A 23,268-nucleotide genomic window follows, 5' to 3' on the forward strand; every position below is an offset into this window, starting at 1 on the left:
CAACACGTAGTTAGAAAGACAGGAAGCGCACAGAGCAAAGCTGGTGTTGCTTACTCCTGTCGGTGTCTTATTATACCTTTTACATTCGAAACATTTCATAATTAAATTTCAAATGTATTTCTTTAATGTTTTTTTTTTTACAGTTACTCTCACAGAACACTGATTCCAAGTCAAAGGGGAAAAAAACAGAACCACCACAGATTTCTGCATTTTCTTTTGTTGGAATGAATCTCACGTGAATAAATGCACAAGCCGGATGAATTGTGAGGCGGCTCTGCATCGGTATTTTGCTTCGGGCTAGCGAGATGGAAAAGACCCCTTGAAGGCTCTGGATTCTTCTCTCAAGCCGCGCAGCCCAGCCCCAGCACTGGTGCTCACTGGGCAGGCCCAGCTGTAACCCCAGGGTCCGTCCCTGCCCAAGTGCACCTGTGAGCACAGGGGTGGGTCCCCTACCCGTGGAGACACGCCTACCTGGGGAGGGTGCAGTTCCCTCTGCAGCCTTGGAAAAGTCCGGGAGGATGTTTGGGAAAGGGATGCTCATGGTGCTCCCGCTGTGAGGGCTGGAGAAGCCGCTTGAGGATGGGGAGACCGATCCGAAAGAACGGTCTCCCTCCGAGGCCCGCTTCTTCTCGGGAAGGGGCGGCTGCCCGGGCAGGGTCAGCCCCGGGCCCTGCAGGACGGGGCTGTGGTGGCTGCTCTGTCCAGGTGCCACCGTGAGAAAGCTGTGGGACAGGAAGCCGTTGTCGGCAGCCTCAGCTGCTGTCCGCGGGGTGCCAGGGGCCTGGGACGCTCCGTGGGAATTGGCCAGCAAGGCCCCCGGGTCCTCGCCGGGGGGGAGCCCACCTCCTTCAGGGGCAGTGCCGAAGCTCAGGAAGGCCTGGCTGCCTGGGGGGCCCAGAGCTTCCGGCGGCTCCGCCAGGGACAGCTCGTGGCCGTGGAAGGACGTCTGGAGCTCGGCTGGAGGGAAGTGGGGCCGCCCGGGGCCGTCCTTGCTGGGCCGGCTGCTCCCCAGCAGGGTCAGCGTGGACCTGGGGCTGGTGTCCACCCACTGGTGCTCGGCCGAGGAAGGGCTGTTCAAAAGACAAACCGTCAGGGAACGACACGTCCAGGGAGATGCCTGGAAATTAGCAACGGTTCCCACATGACGGGGACGGGGATGGGGAGGCTGGGTGCCGAGGCTCCCCCTGCAGCAGCGCGAGGCTCCCCCTGCAGCAGCGCGATGCTCCCCGAAGATCTGAACTCAGGCCCTGCCCTTTCAGCCTCCCATCTGACTGTTGACCCCAGATGCTCAGTCTACAGCCTCAGGGACGGGGTGGGTGGTGGTCTGACCCTGCCTCCCCAGCCTGTGTGCCTCTTCCTTCCTCGCTGTTCACCTGGCAAAGTCCCCTCTTCTCTTCAGTTCAAGACATAGCTCATCTGTGTCCTGACTTTGAAGCCCGTGTCCCCGTATGCACAGGGATTAGCTGCGTCCTCCCTGCGGTCCCAACCACGCATGTATCAACCATGGGATCTGCTTCAACCTCCCTCCCCCCGTTCTCTTCTTCTCCCCGATGCCCGACATACGTGCCTGACACAGTCAGTTTTCATAAGTGCTTGCAGGACAGCCAGCTGATTAAGGATACACAGGAGACTGCCGTATCGAAAATGGGCAATTCCAATATTAATATTGGAAATTACTCTATATTTCAAAATATAGAAAGACAGCTAACACGCTAGCAAACATGTATTTGCGCTGTGTGTGATGTCAAGTTCTGATACGCAATGTCCCCCATTTTTTTGTAAAGAGAAAGGAGGTGGAATTAAGGGTGGTAAGTAACTGTAGAGCAATGTGCCCACAAGTAAAATACTAAGAAAGGATTCCTACCCTGAGCATCTGAATTTGCTCAGTGGCAGTCCTTTGTGAAGGAGAAATACGACATTTTTCTCTGTCTCTGTGGCCCAGCCTTTCTGTTCTCCAGTCCCACTGAGGGGTGTTCCTGCACCCCCATGCTTTCCCGAACACCTGCACCAACTCCATGTCTCCGAGTGCAGCACGTCCTGCCTGCCCTGTCCACCCCAATCTGCAGCCCCGGGCAGGCCCCCTCCTAGCCTGGCCACTGCACCCCCTTTCCAGCCTCAGCTCAGATAACGTTTTCACGGATGCTCGGTCCTGAACTGGCCACTGTGCCCAGACTCTAAGTGCAGTGTGTTCCTTGAGCACTCCGCCTGCTAACAGTGGGGGTGGACTCGGGAGTTTTTATTTTGACTGCATTTTTGAAGAGCGATGGTTGTCAATCCACATGGCAGCCCGGTGTCATGTGGAGGACGAGCCCCCACCCCTTCCCTCCGTGGTGCTTGGGTTTGGGGTCTGTAAGAGCAGCCTGTGTTTGGTTCAAAGGCCACCTTACCTCCCCCTCCGCTGGCTGGGGCTGTGGCCAGAAATCGTGCAGGAGGACGTGAACGCCCGCTGGAAGGAGGGCGCCGTGGGCATGTCAGCCCGGAGCATCGCAGGTTTGGGTCCAACGGGGCTCTCTGACATCCCCACAGCGTGACCGAGAATCTCAGGGCAGCCTCGTGGTTCTGGATCAAGGAAACACGAGCAGGCTGTAAGAAGCAGTGCCACTTTGGAAGCTTCCTGCAGTAGAAGGAGGTGCCCCGACTCCACCAAGGGCAGCGTCCTTGTGCCTGGCACATTTCCAAAAGGAGAAACACCTGGCCAGTCCCTGCTCGCGCTTTCAACACGTACTGATGAGCATCATCCACTGATGATGTTCGTTTAGTGAGACGGGAGGGAGCCCAGTGTCTCACCTGAGGAACAGTTTGCCCTGATATACTTACTGTGCTGATGAGGTAAGCCATTTCCCACTCTAGAAAGGGCAAGGCCTCTGTGCAAACCACAGAAAAGACCCACTTTCCATAAAGTGCCCCACCAGCGGCACTTTGTGTGCCCCAGGTTGGGTCGCATGCTTTCGGCTAACACTTCCCTCCGCCAGCACGGCCCTGCCTGCGGTGTCTTCACCCCCAAGAGGTGCAGAGACCACTTGGCCTGACCCCCGTCACAGGAGGAGGACAAGCTGAGCACCAGGAAAGCCTGCCTGTCTGACACCCACACACCGCAGGGAACTTCACATGATCGGCTGACCAGATGTCCGTCCTGCTCACAGCCTAGCATCTCCACTATTTCTGGGTATTTTTTTTTTATTTTGCCTTTTTTTTAAAACTAAGCTTTGAGAACTGGACAAATCTACCATGGTCAATAAAATAATATTGTGAGAAATACAGGTTATTTTGCTTTCTGCCTTAAAACAAGGGAGGACTGATCAGAAAATAATAAAGTTGAAAACATTTCATATCACTCGCGTTACTCAGTTCCATCTATCATCGATCCATCCATCCATCCACCCATCTATCACCCATCTATCCATCTGTTTACCCATCCATCTATCCAACCATCTGTCACCTATCCACCCATCTATCTATCTGACATCTATGCATCTATCAATCTACCTATAATTTTATGGACATAATATCAAATATTTAATAAAAAAACTGATCAGGCATTCCAGGTAACAAAACAAAAACATGAAAAAGAAAACAAAAAAAATGAAAAAGAAAAAAGAAAGAAAAGCAAAAACACCCACAGCTAATACAAACATTGGAGTTAAAATATACAGACTTCAAAATAACTAAACTGAAAATGTTTCAGAAACAGGCTCCGTGCTCATAGGGCAGGAGAAGCCCCCAGTGTTCACTGCTGGCCCCTCCACTGAGCTGGCAGCTGGTGGGAGCTTCAGGTCAGTCATGCTATGAATTAATGAATGAGTTAACAAAGGCACCGACGGAAAAGTACAGGGCAGGGCAAAGTGTAGAAATGTGGTTCAGGAGGCTGGCGCGAAAAGTGGGAGGAGGATAGAGGTGCCAAGCAGCCCCTACGACCCCACGTCAGGGAGTAGCACAGAACCATGGGATCCGAAAAACGGTTTATCCATCAAGCCTAGCGCACCTGCCTTCGGGCTGTTTGAGTGTGTCACGGGCGCGCCTGAGAGCACGTGGCACGAGCATGCACACAGCAGCTCCTCGCAGGATCAGTTCCTCCAGGACTGAGGCTGCTCTTGGTGGTCCCCATGCAGTGACGGGAGCTGTACGTTGGCCGAGTCCCAGGGCCGCGGCCACCTCAGGAATCCCACACCACACTCCCACGGCGCCCGAGAGCCCCAGCCAAGGAGGAGAAGCCGGGGGGAAATAAGATCCCACTTTGTGCCGTTATCGTGCTGCCTGTTCCAGAAAACAACCAGCACAGTGCTTCTCATGAAAGTGGCTTTGTTCCTAACTCAGTTAGAGCCAACTCTGGGGCACGTGGCTGGGTTCTGTTCCCTCTGGTCAGATCGGCCTCTGCCCTCTGCCCGGGCAACAGGATTTAACTCCTAAGTGGGGGGCCAAGCATCTTAGAGTGGAGGCCCTGGCTTCCTGGCCCCACCACGTGCTCAGAGATGCAAACAGCACGGGGAGTGGGAGCCTCGTGGGAGGTAAGGGTACACCCTTCACTCTCCAGGCAGTGGGGCGCTGGCCACCGCCCCTGCTGGGAATCCAGAGACGTAAGAATGGGAGACCCACGTGGCTGAAGAAGGACCTAGAAATCGGGCTCCAAGCCCAGGCAGAGGCACCAGCTGCGTGAGTCGAGCCTGCAGACCCTTCTGCGTGGATTCACCTCATTTCTCGAAGTGCACACGCCCGAGAGCAGACAGAACGTGTCTTGGTTGGGTTTTTTTTTTTTTTTTTTTTTGCTGTGTTGGGTCTTCGTTTCTGTGCGAGGGCATTCTCTAGTTGCAGAAAGCGGGGGCCACTCTTCATCACGGTACACGGGCCCCTCACTGTTGTGGCCTCTCTTGTTGCGGAGAACAGGCTCCAGACGCGCAGGATCAGTAGTTGTGGCTCACGACCCAGTTGCTCCGCAGCACGTGGCATATTCCCAGACCAGGGCTCAAACCCGTGTCCCCTGCGTTGGCAAGCAGATTCTCAACCACTGCGCCACCAGGGAAGCCCCACCTGGTTGGTTTTTGTTCAACTTGCACATTTGTTGTTCACGGTTGAACGATAGGTGAAATTTCCAGAAGGACGACTGACTGTACATGGGCCCCGTTGCCGGGTGGAGATGGGGATCGGGCCTCCGTCTTCTCAGCTCTGGACCCAGAAGGAGGCTCAGGGGTGCGGTGACAGCCACGGGGGCGGGGGAGAGTTCCAACATGAGGGAGGTCCTGCAGGTGACAAATGTGCAGGCGTTGGTCCCGGCTGCCTTCTTCCTGAGCCCGCGGCCGGCAGGCTTTCCTCGGCCCCGGGTGCCACAGAGAGCATGTCTGTCTGTCCTAAACCAACTACATAAGGGGCTCCAGGGTAGTCAGACTTCTGGGGCCACAGCCCCCGTTAGGGTGTGTCTACATGGTCGGGGGACTAGGAACCACACGGTCCCTGCTGTAAACCCCGTGCACATCAGAGCTCTGGTGCCCAACCCGATCTGGGCTCTTTTGGGTCCCTGGCATCATCCCGGCAAAGTGGCAAGTCTGTTCCTCCTCACCACATTCTCACATTTTCCCTTTCCTGCTGACGCCCAGAAGAGGCCGCATAATACCTTCAGTGGTTGGAAATCGACCGCCTCACTTCCTGGTTTTCTCTGTGCAGATGGCGCGTCCTGGGCTGAGGGCTGGGAGGAGGGGGCCTCGCTCTGGCTCCCGGGATGTCCAGCCCACCATCTCCCCTCTGCTTCCCCTTCCTGCACTTCCTTTACCCAGAACAGGGTGAGAGAGGGTCACAGGCTCTTTTCCAAAAGGCCTATTTTTATGCTCCATTTGGGCTGCTATAGGAGGTTCTGTGGGAAGCTGGGTGACATTTGCTCTCTGGTCACCACTATTTACATCACACAGTATAAGTTAACAAGAAGAAAGGGAACCCTTGCTGCTCTCAGCTCACTGTCCTCCAGAGCCTGGGGCTAAGGCCCTCACGGGAAGGGAATGGGCAGGCAGAAAAATAAAGGAGGGGCCCACACATCAAGGTTCATCCCTGTATGCCTCTTCTCTTGGATGCAGGAACCACTACTTACTAACAAAAGTCAGGGCATGTGACATTTAAAAAAAAGAAAAAAAATCAACATTTTCCTGTCTCCTAGGTACATAAAAAAATCTTTAAAATGTATAAAAATTATTCACTCATATATTACTTAGTCTTAATAGTTACAAATTGCCATTAAATTGTTATATGACCTTTAATGAAAAAGAAAGTATATTTAGCTGAGGTCAAGATTATTCTTGCCTATCCAGGTGAAGACAGTTGAGTTTTGTTATTTATCTATCTAAACAGTCTCAACCTTTGGCTGGCATATTCACAATAAGCCTTTAGAAGTGAACGAGAAAATCTATTGATGGAATCCTGGAAGGCTGGTGGGATTCTGATAGACCAAATGGTACATGTGTATGCATCTATCTATCTATCTATCTATCATCCATCTATCTTTTTATCTATCGGTTCACCTTTCATCTATCTTTTATCTATAGCTATCTACCTATCTTTCATATCTATATCTATCACCATCCCTCTGACCTTCCCTCCTGGGATGATGTAGTTAACCAGGAAGTTCCCTTCTCCACCATTTGAGAGAGTTCTGCAAAATGGAACATTACCAAACCTTTTTTTATCTCTCACTCTAGTTCTAGGTGTGAAACTGGGGCTGCTGGGGAAGGAGCGCACAGATCCCCAAGTTCTAGTCTGGGTTCCACCACAAGACATGGACCACTGAACACACTCTCAACCTCTGGGACCTCACGTTCTTCATTCACAGAATCCCATCAATTAGGATCAGAGCAGATGATTTCTTGAGTCTCTTTAGCTCTAAATTTATCTCTCCATTGTTTCTTTTTCCTTCTGTTTCTGTCTCCCCTTGTAAATTGGTGGTTTCCACCTATGGTGATTTGCTCAGTCCCCCCTTTTTTATGTGTCATGTCTCAGCTCTTGATTTTTGCTTTATGGTTACCACAAGGTTTACATAAAACATTTCATAGGTAAAACGGTCCCCTTTCTGCTGTCTACCTCTAAATTTAAAGTATTTTAAAAAGCAAGACTGCATGGGAAATTCAATAGTAGTGATTTTTAAAAAATTATTTATTAGATATTTAAATTTTGTAGGCTTTATACTGTGTACTTTTCAAAAAACTATTTATTTAGGGTTTTTTGGGGGTTTTTTTTGCGGTACGCGGGCCTCTCACTTGCTGTGGCCTCTCCCGTTGTGGAGCACAGGCTCCGGACGTGCAGGCTCAGCGGCCATGGCTCACGGGCCCAGCCGCTCCGCAGCATGTGGGATCTTCCTGGACCGGAGCACGAACCCGTGTCCCCTGCATCGGCAGGCGGACTCTCAACCACTGTGCCACCAGGGAAGCCCTATTTAGTTATTTTTATTTTTGGCTGCCTTAGGTCTTCGTTGCTGCATGGGGGCTTTCTCTAGTTGAGGTGAGCAGGGGCTACTCTTCGTTGCGGTGCTTGGGCTTCTCATTGCTGTGGCTTCTCTTGTTGCGGAGCACGGGCTCTAGGTGTACGGGCTTCAGTAGTTGTAGCGCACGGGCTTAGTGGCTCTGTGGCGTGTGGGATCTTCTCAGACCAGGGCTCGAACCAGTGTCCCCTTCGTTGGCAGGCGGATTCTTAACCACTGCGCCACCAGGGAAGTCCAATAGTAGTGATTTTTAAAGGGAGCTCTTACCTTATAATTTTTTAGTTATTTGTCTATGAACAACAGACCACTTAACCAATCTTCTTGAAAGCAAGGGAAAGATGGGCAGGCAGCCAGATATAATGTCAATTAAGTAGAGAAAAACCCTGGAAGACTGAAAAAACAATGCTGCGCTAGATGCTTTTTGTCAAAAATCAAAGTCCTGCATCTCTGGCCCCAGAGATGCTCTACAAACACAGAAGGAAATGATCAACAGCCCCCATATGGATAAACACATACTTTCTGGATCTTGAATTTTTTCTTTTGTAAATCTTTATGTCACAATCACATCATACGAATGTGCTCTATGGGTTAAGGTCACCATTTTCAGTAAGTACTAGGAGTGCTCTCCCAAGGATGAACTGTCTCTCTCTCTTCTAGAAGCATCAATGTTCTCATGCCCCCAGCAGAGCCAGAAGTGCCCCCAACCAGCACTGCAGTCAGGGCCTCTGTCTGTTAACAGACAGGGGATCCTTCTGTGAAGTTCTCATCCAAACCGGAATTACCCCCTTCAAAAAACTTATGCCACAGTTTTCCTTTTACTCCATAACACAGAAGAACCAGAAAATGCAGAGAAAATAGCTCACTACAATCAGGACCTTGTTTCTTCTTATTCTTTTAAGATGTCTCATTTCTATTCAGAGGTTTTGATTCAAGCATGCTGGAAAGAAAACACATTTGCCCCCATTTCATTGGTGTCGTGCAGGGAATTCTAATGTGGTAACAGTGGAAACAGTTTTTTCTTCACAGTGAGTCTTTCCAAGCTGTTTCTACTCTGATGATGCAATAAGCAAGGCCAGCTTCTCAAATGACTAACAAGGACTCTTAGCAACCTGTAAAGAATGAGCATCTTTCCAAAATGGGCTTTGGAGTGAGCTCTCAGGAAAACAAACTCCATCATTCCTGCTAGACTTTAAGGAAGAATGGCACTGGGCCTGGAGGTCCTGAGGATACCTAAGACCCCCCAGAGCCCAGGGATGAGGGAGCCTGCACACAGAGCTGAGAAACTGGGGGTCAGGGTATGAGGCCTCCTGACACCAAACTCGAGGCCGGAACTGCCCTCTGTTCCGGCCTCACTTACATTTCTGTTTTTTTAAAAACTGAGGTGATGGTGGCGCAGTGGTTGGGAGTCCGCCTGCCAATGCAGGGGACACGGGTTCGTGCCCCGGTCCGGGAAGATCCCACATGCTGCGGAGCGGCTGGGCCTGTGAGCCATGGCCGCTGAGCCTGCGCGTCCGGAGCCTGTGCTCCGCAACGGGAGAGGCCACAACAGTGAGAGGCCCGCGTACCGCCAAAAAAAAAAAAAAAAAAACTGAAGTGAAACAGACATAACACATGTTACCAATTTAACCATTTGTAAGTGTGCAGTTCAGAGGCATTAGGTACAATTCACATGTTGTGCCACCATCACCACCATCCATCTACAGAACTCTTGTCATCTTGCCAAACTGAAACTCCGTCCGCATTAAACACTAACTTTGCATCCCTCCTCCCCCAGTCCTGGCACCCACCATCCTACTTTCTGTCTCTATAAATCTGACTTCTCTAAGTACTTCATATAAGTGGAATCATACAGTATCGGTACTTCCGTGTCTGGCTATTTCTTAAAGGTTCATCCATGTGGCAGCATGTGTAAGGATTTCCTTCCTTTTCAAGGCTGAATAACATTCCATTGTATGGATGAATCAGATTGTGTTTAGCCCTTCATCTGTGGATGGATACTCGGGCTGTTCCTGCCTTTTGGCTTCTGTGAATAGTTTCATGTCCTCCTTTCATGTTCCTTTGCCCAAGATTGAGTTGGGACTGGTTACTTGCAACAGAAAGCAGCCTCAGGGATACAAGAGCCTTGCCTCAAAGCTACTTCCAATCCAGCGGGAATCCAGGTAGACAAGAATGATTACAGCAGCCGTCAGGCTATGGGGAGAGATGGCGCCAGAGAGAAGAAAAGAGACATTGACACAGGGAAGCTTTCCTTGGACTGAGCCAAAAAAAAAAAAAAAAAAAAAAAACCACCAGAGAGAGTGTGTTCCAAGTAGAGGGAGAACCTGTATAACTCATGTGCAGAGTAAGGGGCTGATGAAGACGACAGGGCAGGGAGCCACGAGACTCACCCAGGAACGGATAAACTGTCAGCAGGAGGCACAGAACATGTGAGATGAGGCCCGATCTATCTTGGTGAAGATGCTGTACCCATGACCCCCGGTTGGTTCGAAGTCTTAGGTTCTCAGAAAAACTGCTTTCTTCCTTCAGGCAGAGTCCCCAGTGGCTCTGGCTTTCCTCTGGAAATGGGACGTGGCCTTCATGCTAAACTTTGTCCTCGACCTTCTAAGGACAGAGCCATCAGCCTGGAGAAGACGGCTGACACAGGAGCCCTGAGGCATCTTCATCGGGATGAGAGCTTCCTCTCATCAGGACCGTACCATGGAGACTTAAAACCACGTTCCAACAGAGGGCCAGGGCTGAAAACCCTCCTGTGATCTCACAGAGTGTCTTGTGGTGACTGGAAAGCCCTATTCCCTGTGGAAGACTTAAAGGACACAACTCCACGACATTCTCATAGGATCCCCACCTCTCAGAACCCCTAGGGCACCAGGGGGACCCGCATCCATTAACCTCCCACCCCACACAGTAACTGGGGCCCTAGGCGGCCAATTTCTCCCCTAATTTCAGAAGCCAGAAGTCTGCTGTTTTCCAGAGATGATCACTGCTCAGGTTCTAAAACCAGGCCCCTACCCAGGCAGTGGTGTCTTCGCCCGGTCCTTCTAAATCACCCTGATTACATAACGTACGCGGCGCCGTGAACCCCTCGTTAGGTGGGCACCAGCGAGGGCAGCGGTCCTCTCAGTTAGCACAGGCAGCTCGCTGCAGTACATGGCTCTGTAATTTAAGCTGGATTTTCACAACATGAGCAGAAAGAGCAAGCTTTCTTCATAAATTGCCAACATACTACTACTCATTACTACCTGGGGGGTACCTAACAGGCTTCCTTGGCCCTCGAAACAAGCCCTCAGGGGTATCATGTCCTGGGCAGACCCAGGAAGTTAAGGCTCAGGGCCTGCTCTCATTTACACCCAGAGTGCACACTGTTTCCTCCTTCTCAGTGGTACAGAGAAGGCTGGCTTGTCTGACAATCTACGTGCCTTGGATTCAATGTAAGAGACCCTCTCTCATTTCCAGGGTGGGCATGGCGTCTTCCCACAGGACAGGGCATCTTCCAGAGGAGGCGGCGCTGAGGGACGGGTACAAAGGGGCTGGGTCTCCCTAGCCCGGTGGAGCTGGGTCCATGCTGCCCCTGACCCCGCAGGAACGTGAGCCGATGGTACCCCTTCCACAGGGCTGGGGCATGCTCTGGAGAGCTCGTCATCAGGGGTCACGGCCTCCCCACAAGATGACCACGGGGCGCCCCTCCCACTCCGTGCCCAGGAGATTTCTGGGGCTGTGGTCTTGGGATTGAGCCCCCGCTTCTTCCCTCTGGGCAGTGAGGTGGCAACAGGTATTCTTTTGTTTTCATCTTTTTATTATAAAACTCTGCCCATGTGCTACCTCAACCCCACCTGCTCTAGGAAACAGGATTCTGTCCCGAGCTAAGGCTTCACACTACACAAGGGTTTGATTATGGAAGGCCTTCTACTAAATTCCTCTTGCTCACTAACTTTGTTACGTATCTCCTGTACTCTCGTTGGATGTTTCGGGCGTCTGTGCATCACTTCTCCAGCCAGCCAGTGAAGTCCCTGCAGTGAGACTCATGCCTGCTTTACCTTGGTTTCCACAGTCACCCAGCACATGGTAGGTGTCTGTGCAGTAAATGTTTACCAAATTAGCAATGCTGAAAATAATAATGTTGGGTGCTTGTGGTTCTGGCCAAGATGGAGTAGCCCCACCCCTCCCCAGTCCTTGAATTTACAACTGCAGCCCTGGACATCACACAACCACACGCACAGGGAACTGTTGACAGATGGAAAAAAGGACCTGGGCACCCGGGGAGGTGAGGAAGGACACCGTGGTGAGTTCCTTGGTTTCCTTACTGCCCCCCATAGATCCCAGAACTGTCAGACAAAAGCAGCTCCAGGAAAAGCCTGCTCATCTAGCCAAAGAACCAAAACCAACCCATCCGAAAAGAGCAGCCTAACAGCAGAAAACCTTTTCGGCAATACCTGTCCTATTCCAACCAAACACCCACAGGACCCCCAACCCCCAGTGCACAGAAGGAGGTGGCCCTTGACCTCCCCACCAGGCAGGTGTCAGCCGGGCGCAGGGTGAGCCAGCCTCCTTCCCCACCCAGCCTCAGGCCCCAGTGCAGTGGTGCGAGGAGACGAGCTGCACTTGTTCATCCCCTGTGTCAGCAGGGCTAGCGGGAAGGTGCATCTAAACGTCGAAACATCCCCGTGGCCCTGCAACTACACCTGGGCAGGAGCACTGCCTAAAACGAGAAGACCGGATGAAACAGAATAGAGAGCTCACAGCAGAGTATCAGAAAAGTCCAGGGTAAAATCTAGAAGCCATGCATCACACCAAGAACCAGAATGCGAACAGGCATCAGAACCTACAGGACAACTGGAAAACCGTGGGAGCTTCCCAAAGCGTCTGCTCTGAGGCAGAGGGACATCTGGGTGACATCAGGTCTGCTCCTACCCACAGACCCACACCTTCCAGGACCAAATCTTGTCCTGGGGGAGACTCTGCTCTCTCACCTTCTCAGAGCTGTCAAGGAGCCCCCTGGCATTCTAGAAGCTTCTCTGTGTACACTCAGTCACCCAGGAAAGCTAGCTGTCCCAAGGATGCCTGGGTCCTCCACCCAGTTGAGTCCTAATCATACCCTAACCCCAGTCCTTCCAACTCATTCCGCTGTCTCCCACTCCGAGTTTGTAAAATCCTACCTGGCTTTCATGTACCTGGTCGGCCTGGTCCCCACCCACCTTTTCCATTGAGACTTCTACGTGCCCTCCCTGCGCTAAGCACTCTCAGATATCAGAAAACACTGCTCCAGGCCAAAAGTTCCCTGGTATTTAGTGGCAGAACTGGAAGCTGAACTGGTTCCCTGAATTCCACTTCGTCCAGTGCCCTTAAACTTCCATCTGCGGGATAAAGCAGGTGATGGCCCTAAAGGAGGAAACAGGAGTGTAGTCTGTGAAAGGAGGTCTTCTGGACCCCAGCTCCTCTGTAAACTGGGACTCAGTTACCTTTAAGTCACAAGAGAATGCCTGGAATAAAGACTGTCTCAGGGGCCTTCTGCAAAGTCAGTGGGACCGGGACTCAGAACCAACCCTGGACGCGTCACTGATGGCTGAACACCAGCTTCCACGTCACTTAACACCTTTCAGCCACACACACAAAACCACCGTCACCATCCAACCTGATTCCAACTCACCTGAGCGGCTTTATGCCTTTGGATGTTATTTTACTGTTTCCTTAAAATATAGGGAGGGGAAACTGAAGGGTAGGAGAGAAAAAAGACAACGTAGGCAACAGTCAGGACAATGGTCAGTAAACACTTCTTAATGTGTAAACTGCTTGCCTAGAATTTATGTTGATCGCCAAACCCAAGTCCTACTTTCTTCATGCTTTCAGAGCAAGGCTGCAGTGGTTACAGGTGCAGATCTGAACGTCCACGACTTGTAAATCACAGATTTCTCAAAGATGTTTTAAAATCCTGCTTATATCATACTTATCAACATTCTTTACAAAGAGAACAATAATGGAAATCAGAATAATAGCTGCTTTTTGCTGAGTACCTACTACCATATGCCAGGCACTGTGCTAAGCCATACGCAACCATCATCTGATTTATCCTCAGAAAAAGGTTTCCATGTGCAAATTTATTACCCCAATCTTATGGACGTGGAAAGCGAGATGCTGAAAGGTGAGGTTAAGAAATTTGTTCAAAGGCAGTCAACTCATCTCTATGACTGGGAAGCTGTGCTCTTTCCACAAGACACCCTTGCCCCCCATGAGGGAGATCTCAAAGTCCGCAGCCTTAATGTAACGGAATAACCCTGTCCTAAAGTCACTGCCTTTTTCCTCCAAATACAGCGTAACACTACCCCGGAGGAGCCTGCTGTGCGAGTTCCCCGCGTGCAGAGAAGGCTCGGGGCCTTTGGGAGTAGCCTGCAGCCCTGGGACCGCAGCTCCCACTCAGAAAGAGTGCCTGTAGGAAGTGCCACCAGAAGTCGGCTCCTGGGATCCCAACAGCCACCGTCACCAAGAGAGGAAGAGAAAGATCTCTCTCTCCTGATAGAAACGGACCAAAACTCTCTTAAATTCACCTTTGGAGTTGGAAAAATATTTCCATCCTAACCAGATAATTTGTAACATATTGATATACATATGGAATTCATGGAAAACTACTATCGTGTATATACTGCATTAAAATGTCAGGAAACATTTGAACAGACACTATCATCCATTCAGCTGCGGAGAAACCTCCCAGTCCTAGAAGGGAGAACTTACAAGACTTTCAGGCTGGAAAAAGTGAGAAGGCAGACCGCTCACTGGCCTGGGCTTGCCTTTCTTAGAGGGAGTGTTCCTGTCTCCCTCTTGATCACCCTCATCCTTCCAGCTAAGACACACACACAGCGCTGTATTAGCCCAGGGTCAGCAGAATGCTGAACACCAGCGGAATCCTTGGGCACAGATGCCCCAGGGTGGCTACTCTGATCCAAGCATGTGCCACCCTCAGAGGCTGGGCCCACGGTGCTGGCCCAGCTCACCTCGGACGTTTCAGAGGTAAGATGCATGGAAGGACCCAGACACTCTACCGTCTGGAAGCTCTGCTAATACTGTGGACAGGTTATTTCAGTGACTGTGTGTCTTGTTTCACAGTCAAGGACTCTAAAACCCTCCCTCTGATTGCTCCGAGTGGGCAAGACAACGGGCAAACTCATTTTGAAACCTCAGCTTTGCTCCTGAGGCTGGCTTGCTGCATTTAGTAAAAGCACTGCTTCCCCTAAGAAGCAGGAGCACCTGGGTACAGCCTCAGGGCCCTCTGTCCTCAGGGCAGCCCGAGATCCCTCACGGGCTCTGGGGGTGGACGGACGGCCCTGGAACCGGGCAGGCGGGCTTTCTCGGTTTCAGCAAAAGAATGTGCTGTGCTGGGAAGCAGCCCCGGCTCCGGAAAGCCGCACATCTGTACACCAGGCTTTCCTCTGCCCCAGTGAGTCTCGGCAAAGACAAAGCATGGCTTTCTCCTGGAAGGAGGAGCCCTCCAGGCTCTGGGGCTGGGGCGCTTTGTCCCACAGCCTTCGGACCTGAGGGCTGTCCTCAAGTGACAGGAGACACTGGAAGAGTCACCCTCCTCCCAAGTCCGGTCTCCCCTGCTTCCTGGCCCTGGGACTCTGCATCCCACCTCCTCCCACTACCCCCATCCCCGTCCCCTCCCCCCGCCACCACCCCAGAGATCAGGTTTCAGCATCTCCCCGGAGACGTGGCCAGAGGCTGCAGAGGAGAGCTGGGGCTGAGCGCGGTGCTTACCTGGGCACCTTGGGGCGCTGGTTAGTCCACAGAAGGCCCGGGAGGTCAGGGGCCGGGCGGAAGGCGCTCCCAGGGCTGTCCCCAGTGGCGTCCCCCACCCACCGGGGCAGGGCGACTCTGGGTTCCGGCGTCCCGGGGGAATCGGGGCGGGACGCGGGACGGCCGCCTCTGAGGAGGCCCATTCAGAGGGCGGCAGGGAAAGAGCTCGTCCGGGGAAAGAATCCAGGCTTGCTGGGCGGCCGCTGGCTGTCGCGGGCAGCCTGCCCATTGAGTGCCTCCAAAAGGCAGTGGCCCCGCCTCGCTCTGCTGCGCGGTTTGCTTCCTTTTCATTTCTTTTCCCCTTTTCCCCTTTCCCTGCCTTTAATCTCTTGCAAACTCCCAGCTGAAACCCTCCAAAGCTTAGTTTCAGCCCCAGGCCCAGCGCTACCCAAGGGACAAGCAGCTTGCGCGCGCACGCGTGGGGCTGGAGACTCCCAGGGTCGCCAGCCCCCCCAAACCGCCCCCTCAAGCGGGCCTCCTGTCCAGGATCTGCGCCTCAAGAGGCATCTCCCCCAAAGGCAGACCTGCTTCCCCGGGATCCAATGCTCACAAAAGAGAAGCTTCCACAACCGCCGGAGTCCCTGGTCAGCTCCGCACCCCACCCCTGCCAGCCAGGGTCCACGCCCCGTCCCTTCCCCCCAGGGCAGGGGCATTGCCTCTCCTCCGTCCCAGTCCCCAGCCCCACGGCCTTCACTCCATCCCCTGCCCAGGGCAGCCTGGGGGACCTTCCTCTTGTCAAACCCTGCAGGTTTTCTTCCTGGCCGCAGCGGCATGTGCCCTACCACTCCCAGTTTGCAGAGTCTCTTTTCTAACCACGTAGCCTGTTCCACCTGGCTGGTAGCTTAGTCCACCAACAGGCTGTTGGTAGGTCTAAACACATTCTGTCCCTTTCTTCCCTCTTCTCTGCTCATGTTCTTCCCCCTCTCTGAAAGGCCAGCCCCACCATCCAGCAATCTGGTGGACTCCTATATACTCTTCAAAGCCCGTTTCAAGTGATCCCACATTTTTGTAAGACTTGGGACATTATCCCCCTCATTCAGGTAAGTCCACGCTCTGTCCCTCGTGACCTGCGATCTGACAGTAACAAGTCCATATAGCAGAGTAGAGAGGCTCTGTCCCGTGTGTGGCTTTTGAGGCCGAAGCTCCAGGCAGTAGATATGTGCATTACTAGGTTTACACCCACCAAGCGCAGCTGGGGGTGGGCACTCGCCCCTTGCCTCTCCTGCCTTTCGGGTTGGGCACAGTCCCACTCATCTGTTAAATCCTGGTGCTGATGCCACATACACTAAAGTCTTCCCTGAAAGAGAAGGTCCCACATCCCTCCCGGGAGGCCCCTTTCCTGCTCATGGGCTGGCACTGGCACTGCCTTCACCACACCACGATGGGACCAGGCGCCTGCAAGCAGGCTTCCAGAACATGCTCCAACCACACTGCGCGGAGTCACACCTGCCCAGTCCTGGTGTGACCCTCTGACACACTCATCAACCTGGTGAAAGTTGACAGGTACATGCCTCTCACCAGGAGAGACAGGCATGCCTGGGACCTTCAGGACACCTCTCTAAATTACAGGCCAAGAAGATCCCAAGGACCCTCTGCCCCAGAGGTCTGAGCAGGGCACATCCTCCAGCTTGTTTATGTGCCTGCAGGGCAGTGGCTCCTGCACAGGATCCGTAGGAAATGCCTGACCACAGGCCAGGGCAGGCTCAGCCAGCGGATGGACAGGCCTTTCCCGTGGCCCACCGCTCCCTGAACAGAGAGGAAGGCGGCCGTCTGGCAGCCAGGCCCAGGAAGGACAGTGATGCAGCAGCGCTCCCCAGGGTGGGTCCTTCCCTTGGTGCCAGTGGACTCTGTGGGCCTGATACGTCTGGGGCAGCCCATGGCTGGGTGGAGGGGAAGAATGCCACCTCTGTGCCACAGCATCTGTGACCAGGGCAACTCTGGTGGGGACTGACAGACACTTCAGAACCTTCTGGAGATCTGTCTGCCCCTTTTCCTTCTCTCTTATGCTTAGCTGGAGCAACAGGGACAAAGATTTCGTGGTGGTGCTGCAAGGGGCAGCAATTCTGATGAAAAGTCACATTCGAAAAACTCTTCCCCTAAGCATATGCTGCCCCTACCTAGCACCTAGGATCTGGGTCAGCGGGAGGTGGGTACCCACGGATGCTCACACCTGCAAGGTCACCCACTTAGCCCTAGTGGAATCACGGATCAAGTGCAGACACAGACTGTCCACTGTCGGCAATGCCAACCCTCCCCTGCACACGTCGTGCCGGCCACCGAGCCATCGACCCCTGCTGCCCTCCTCCGCACTCCGAGAAGCTGTGTGCCTGCTTCCCTTTAAGTCAAAGGCGTCTCTCTCCTACGCACTCACTTATTTACTCACTTAGGAGAAAACAGCACAAACTTTTATCCCAAACCTTATCTATGTTAGATGCCGGGACGTACTGATGAGTGAAACACGGACAGACAATAGTTTGGGAGCTACAGAGGGAGAGGGACATAACCCCAATCCAGGCCCCCGTTTCCTGCAGGCTGGGTCCTTACGGAGCCCACCCCACTGGGAAGCACATCCCAGGGCGGGTGAGAGCCGGGCGGGCTGTCCCAGGGTCGGCCTGGGACCCGCTCCACCGTGACAGGCGGAGCTGGACGGCCCTCCGACACACTGCACAGTCAGGGCCACATCACGGGAGGTGACCGTGGAACTGTGAAACACTGCTGGGGAGGGAAGGGGCGGGGAGCAACTATGGGGCAGGAGGGTGAGGCCTGGGCTGCCGTGAAAGGAGCAAGGTGGGAGGGCAGAGAGAGAGGTGACGCGAGTTCCTCTTCCGGGGGAAGCCTCAGAAAGCCTTAGCCATCTGGGATGCGAGAGAGAGGGCAGAGAACCCTGAGGCGAGCCAAGGACGCCAAAGTGATGGCTAAAGCACCTGGAAGGGCACGGGGAGGCCAGTAGGGTCCCCCTCCACAGCCCTCTCTTATGCCTCCAGAGGGGCTTGTGCCATCCAAAGGCACCAGCTGGTCAGTGTCTTCCAGCCCCCCAGCCCCTGACGGGTCTGCCGGCCTGACACGTCCTTACGGGGGGCCGTGTTTTCACCTCTCTGCACTCCGTCCCGCCCAGCGTTCACTCAATGACACGGAATCCAGGGCTGCTGCTCCCCCAACAATGGGGTATCTGCAGGGTCTCCCTTAGGACTCGGTACGTGACACAGCAAAGGAAGCTCAGAAGCCTTACGAGGAAGCTGCTTCAGAGAAAGGGGGCCATGCAGACAAATTGTGGGCTTCTCCCGTGTACACAGGAGGGGAGGGCGGGGACCACCGAGAGGAGATTCCCAGGGACCTGCACGTCTTCAGCACAGGCTCTGCCCTAGTAAAATAGAATGAGGAGGGATGTTAGAAAGACCCCGAATGACCAGTACATCAGACAGGGATCCTCAGGGCCACTCTGACACCCTCCTGCTGCTTTCCCAGGGATTACCTGCCCACCAGCACCCAGGGAGGCACTGCTCTGGGCTTCTTAAGGTCCAATTCAATGGTCTGCTTTTGCAGAGAAGAAATTAAAGACAAACCCAAAAAGCCACCCCACAGGACCTCAGTTATACACTGACTTCACAGCAGCCCAACCTCACGCTACTCCAGGAAATCTAACTGTAACATCACATGGTCCATCTGTCCCGGTGCGTGACCCACAGAGACCTGAGGACACACGACATTCACCCCAAGATGCCCAGCAAGTGCATGCCGGGCCCTGGGGCATAGGAAAGGTTTTCCTTTTTGTCAAACTATGGAATTCTCAGATTCCCCTGGCTTTTGTGTTTTCTATAAACTTGTTCTTTCTCTACATAGGCACATATGTAAGTGCACGGCATGTGGTAAGAGCTCAAAAAGCAATGAATTCCTCAGTCCGGGCATAACTGTGAATATATACATCCAAGGTGCATCTGAGTGCTATGCGATACGTATATGCAAAAACATACGAGCACATGACAGGATTTCAACCAAACACAAAGCTTCTTTACCTCATCACGGTGGTTTGGCCGGTGCCCCTCTCTGTCAAGGAGGCACCCTAATCTGGGGGTACCAGGTTCCAAAGGCACTGAGCCGGCTAGACCACAGCCAGTAACAAAGGAGGAGAGGCAGATGGCAGATTTAAATCTTCACCCTTCTCAGGTCTCATAATCCAAAATCTTCCCAAGTGTACCCAGCAGAATGTGGAGTTTTCACCGGGACTGCCAGCCTGAGGTGACAAGAGTCACAGATTCATTTACCTCACACCATGCTAGGAATCCACGCCGGGCAGGGGAGCGCCTTTGTAAGAAAAGGAAGAACTGCAAGCAGCACGGGGTGAATGCTTCCAGTAAGAAAACACCTCAAATGTTACGGGCCAGGGCTGCACGTGCATTTTCTTTCAAGTCGTTCCCAGTTCTCAGAGGCGTCCTATCCCCGTTCAGAGAGGAAGTGAAAACACACAGGGCCCGAGTGGTGGCTAGGTCTGCAGGTGGATTCTGGAGCCCACACCCACTGCTGCCAGAGGATCATCAGCCTGCAGCCCACTCCGGGGCCGAGACCGACCCACGTCTCCAATCTCGGGGCAGAGCCACAATTCTGATAGACAATGAGGCTTTGGAAACAGTTTAATAACCAAGTGCGTTTGGAATTTAAAAACGATATTGCAAGACAAGTTTCTGGTACATTCTCACGTACGTTATCACATACAAATCAATGTACATTTGGTACATTATCATATATATGTAAGCTGAAATCTACTTTCATTTCTAAGAGATGACACCATGCACAGTACCGCTATTATTATTTTTGCTTAAGTTTAAAAAATGTCTTAAGAGGTCTGCAACTTGTTCAAGAGGTGTATAATGGCAACTGTGGGCCCACATGTGTCTGTCACCAAGTCTAGGGCCTGGTCCCAGGTCACTGGCCTGCAGGGCTCAGAATCAGGACAGCAGCAAAAACCCCATTGGAAGCACATCAGAATAACTTTTACATGCTGAGATTCGAGAACGGTCCACCAGAGGGGGGATGAAATGAGCTGATAAATAAATTTAGAGGGACTTCCCTAGGGGCGCAGTGGTTAAGAATCCGCCTGCCAATGCAGGGGACACAGGTTCGAGCCCTAGTCCGGGAATATCCCACACGCCGCAGAGCAACTAAGCCCGTGCACCACAACTGCCAAGCCTGCGCTCTAGAGCCCGCGAGCCACAACTACTGAGCCCGCAGGCCACAACTACTGAAGCCTGCGAGCCTAGAGCCTGTGCTCCACAACAAGAGAAGCCACCGCACTGAGAAGCCCAGGCACCACAACGAAGACCCAATGCAGCCAAAAATTAAAAAAAAAAAAAAAAATTTAGAGAAACAAAGACGCCTTTAAACTCAAAGCACGCAAACAAAAGATGGCATTCAACGTGGTTGGGAAATCATCGGCTCACGTGGGGACACTTCCAAGCCAGCCTGTTTGGTGGATGAAGTGTCAGTACAGAATGCCAACATCTTGTATGTTTTGAGCTTCATTCCACTCGAGTGAATGAGTGCTCTCATCTCTGCAGACTACTGCTCACTGCACATGCACAGGCCAGCACTGCACACTGACCTCCAGCAGCCCAACACTGATGTTCATTTTTAAATATACTTTGAAGCTGTCAACCTTCCTGTTTTCCATTTTCTAAATCTGGAGCAGTAATGGGGGTAGCAATAGTTGCTAACCAGGGCAGTCACACGGGGTCACATTCACCAGCAGGCGTCCTTTTGCACAAATCGGAGTGCAAAGTGTATCCCATGTGTATACAGATGTGGATATTCCTATATGTCGTTATATACACATATGTACCTAAATATAAACATGTTGTAAATACATATATACATGTATAGCTTTTGAGGTTCTGCAAAATTCAAAGTAATCAGGGACGTCTATAAATGTCACACATGTTCACATTCAGTACATGCTTTTTTCCTATTATAAACACTCTCATTAAGTTTGTAAAATTTCAAAAGAAAACTGAGCTGGGTACAGGAAGAAAGGGGAGGTCTGGTAGAAACACTTTACAATTTGTCAAGCTTTGAAGAAGGACAACTTCTTTTTCTTTAAACAAAAATAAAGCATTGCCTCCAAGTAACCTCTCTCTTTCTCTCTCTCTCTCTCTCTCCCCCTCTCTCTCAACAAGACTTTGCTGGATATTCCTTTTCTTCCTCCCTCTGGCAAAACATCACCCATTTTTACCCTTTGAATCCAACTCCAAGAGGTCGCAACAGCACTAAGCAAACCCTGCACCCCTCAGGCCAGGGCCTCCTTCCTGCCAGTTCAGAGTAGCCCTGGGTCAGAGGTCTTCCTCCACCTTCAGTGACCGCCCACAGCCCCAGGCAGGGCCCTGAAAACACCAGCCCTTCTCCCCAGAACAAGGGTCTACGAACTAGAAGCTGCAAAATGTATAAAGGCCTTCTCTTTCAGTAAACTAACGGTTAATGGTGCTCATGGAAGCCAGAAGTCCCCAGATGTTCCCTAAATCCCACTTGTAAAACCGTCAGGGGAAGACAATGCTCTGGAACTAAATAAAGATGACGGTCCTCCACGCAATGAACTGTTCACTTCAAATCGTTCACTTTATGTTATGTGAATTTTACCTCAATTAAAAAAAAAATCTCTTATGGATTAGTTGGAAGCTGAGATATATCAGAAACAAATTTTTAATGAAAACTTTCTTTATATTTTTTCCCCATTTATTTTGAAAATATCATCAAGACTCCTTAGCCTTTCAGCTACGAATGACAGAGTAATTCACATCTTGAACTTCACAATTTTCTCTCTTTTGCCTTCATGAGGATTGAGATTAAATGACCCCTTTACTTCAACTCTTACTAATATTTTTGTTTTCAAGAAACACATTTCCTGCTGAGGCTCTAAAATGTTCTGCACCCAATTCAATGTTGGGGATGGTTCCCCACACGAACAAGCAATACTCCGACACCAGCCGGGGGTCCTACAATTCAACTCAACTCCATCTACCTGGAGACAGCGTCAGAGCCCACAGGCTAAGGGTTCCGTCCCATAGGACTGCCCTCCCTTCAGACCAACCAGCTATATAGATCAGAGGTGCTCACGAGCCCTTCCTCAGGTTCCAATAATTTGCTAGAGTGGCTCAGAGAACTCAGAGAAATATTTTACTCACTAGATCAACAGTTTATTATAAGAGGCTATAACTCAGAAACAGCCAGATGGAAGAGATGCACAGGGTAAGGCATGGGGAAGGGCATGGAGCTTTCATGCTCTCTCCAGGCATCCCGCTCTCCCCAAATCTCCACGTGGTCACCAGCTGGGAAGCTGCCTGAACTCTGTCCTTTTGGGGTTTTCTGGAGGCTTCATTATATACGCAGGATTGACTAAATCATTGGCCACTGGCGACTGATTCAACTTCCAGCCCCACTCCCCTCCCTGGAGGTCAGGGGGGTGGGACTGAGAGTTCCAACCCTCCAATCACAAGGCTGGTTCCCCTGGCAACCTGCCCTCCATCCTTTCCAAAAGTCACGTCATTGACATGACAAACATCGTTTTGCTCTAATCATTTAAGAAATTCCAAAGGCTTTAGGAGCTTGGTGCCAGGAATAAGGAAAACCAAACATATATTCCTTTTTATAATTAACAGTATCACAGACTCACATCTGGCATTTCTAAGGATGGTGGCCCCAGAGACATGTTTCCTGGGGTGTCATGTAGGCTGTCAGGGATGCACTGAACATACAGTCCCGAGGGCGGCCATTCCAGGCTCCTCCTTGAGGGTCCCAGGTGGGTAGAACCTGCTCGTCTCTCCCCCATGGAGCTCACGGTCCAGCCCCTGGTGCCAGCTGTCCGCCCAGCACCTACCGCCGCCCTGTCACCTCCCGCTACCTGTCCCCAGTCCTTCAAGTTACGGCCTCCTGTTCTAGTTACAACACACTGCTAGGAGAATTCAACAGTATGTGAATTCATATTTAAGTATTCATTATTTGAGTAAATATTTAAATATCCCTCACTCTCCTGGGGCAGGTACCGTGAT

General features: G+C 51.9%; 1 protein-coding gene across 12 annotated transcripts in view; it reads right to left on the bottom strand.

Annotated features, from left to right (window-relative positions):
- TNS3 (tensin 3) overlaps positions 1-23,268 on the bottom strand; it is a 243,498-nt gene that overhangs the window by 25,842 nt on the left and 194,388 nt on the right. For all 12 annotated transcript variants that reach the window (XM_082632029.1, XM_082632034.1, XM_082632031.1 and 9 more), the window contains 2 exons: positions 2,388-2,559; positions 472-1,070 (listed from right to left, as the gene is read on the bottom strand). In XM_082632029.1, coding sequence (XP_082488155.1) covers positions 472-1,070; positions 2,388-2,559 — 771 coding nt within the window. The remainder of the gene's footprint in view (positions 1-471; positions 1,071-2,387; positions 2,560-23,268) is intronic.

This window comes from Mesoplodon mirus (assembly GCF_964341445.2).
Source record: "Mesoplodon mirus genome assembly, chromosome: 9".
NCBI classification, from domain to species: Eukaryota; Metazoa; Chordata; class Mammalia; order Artiodactyla; family Ziphiidae; genus Mesoplodon; species Mesoplodon mirus.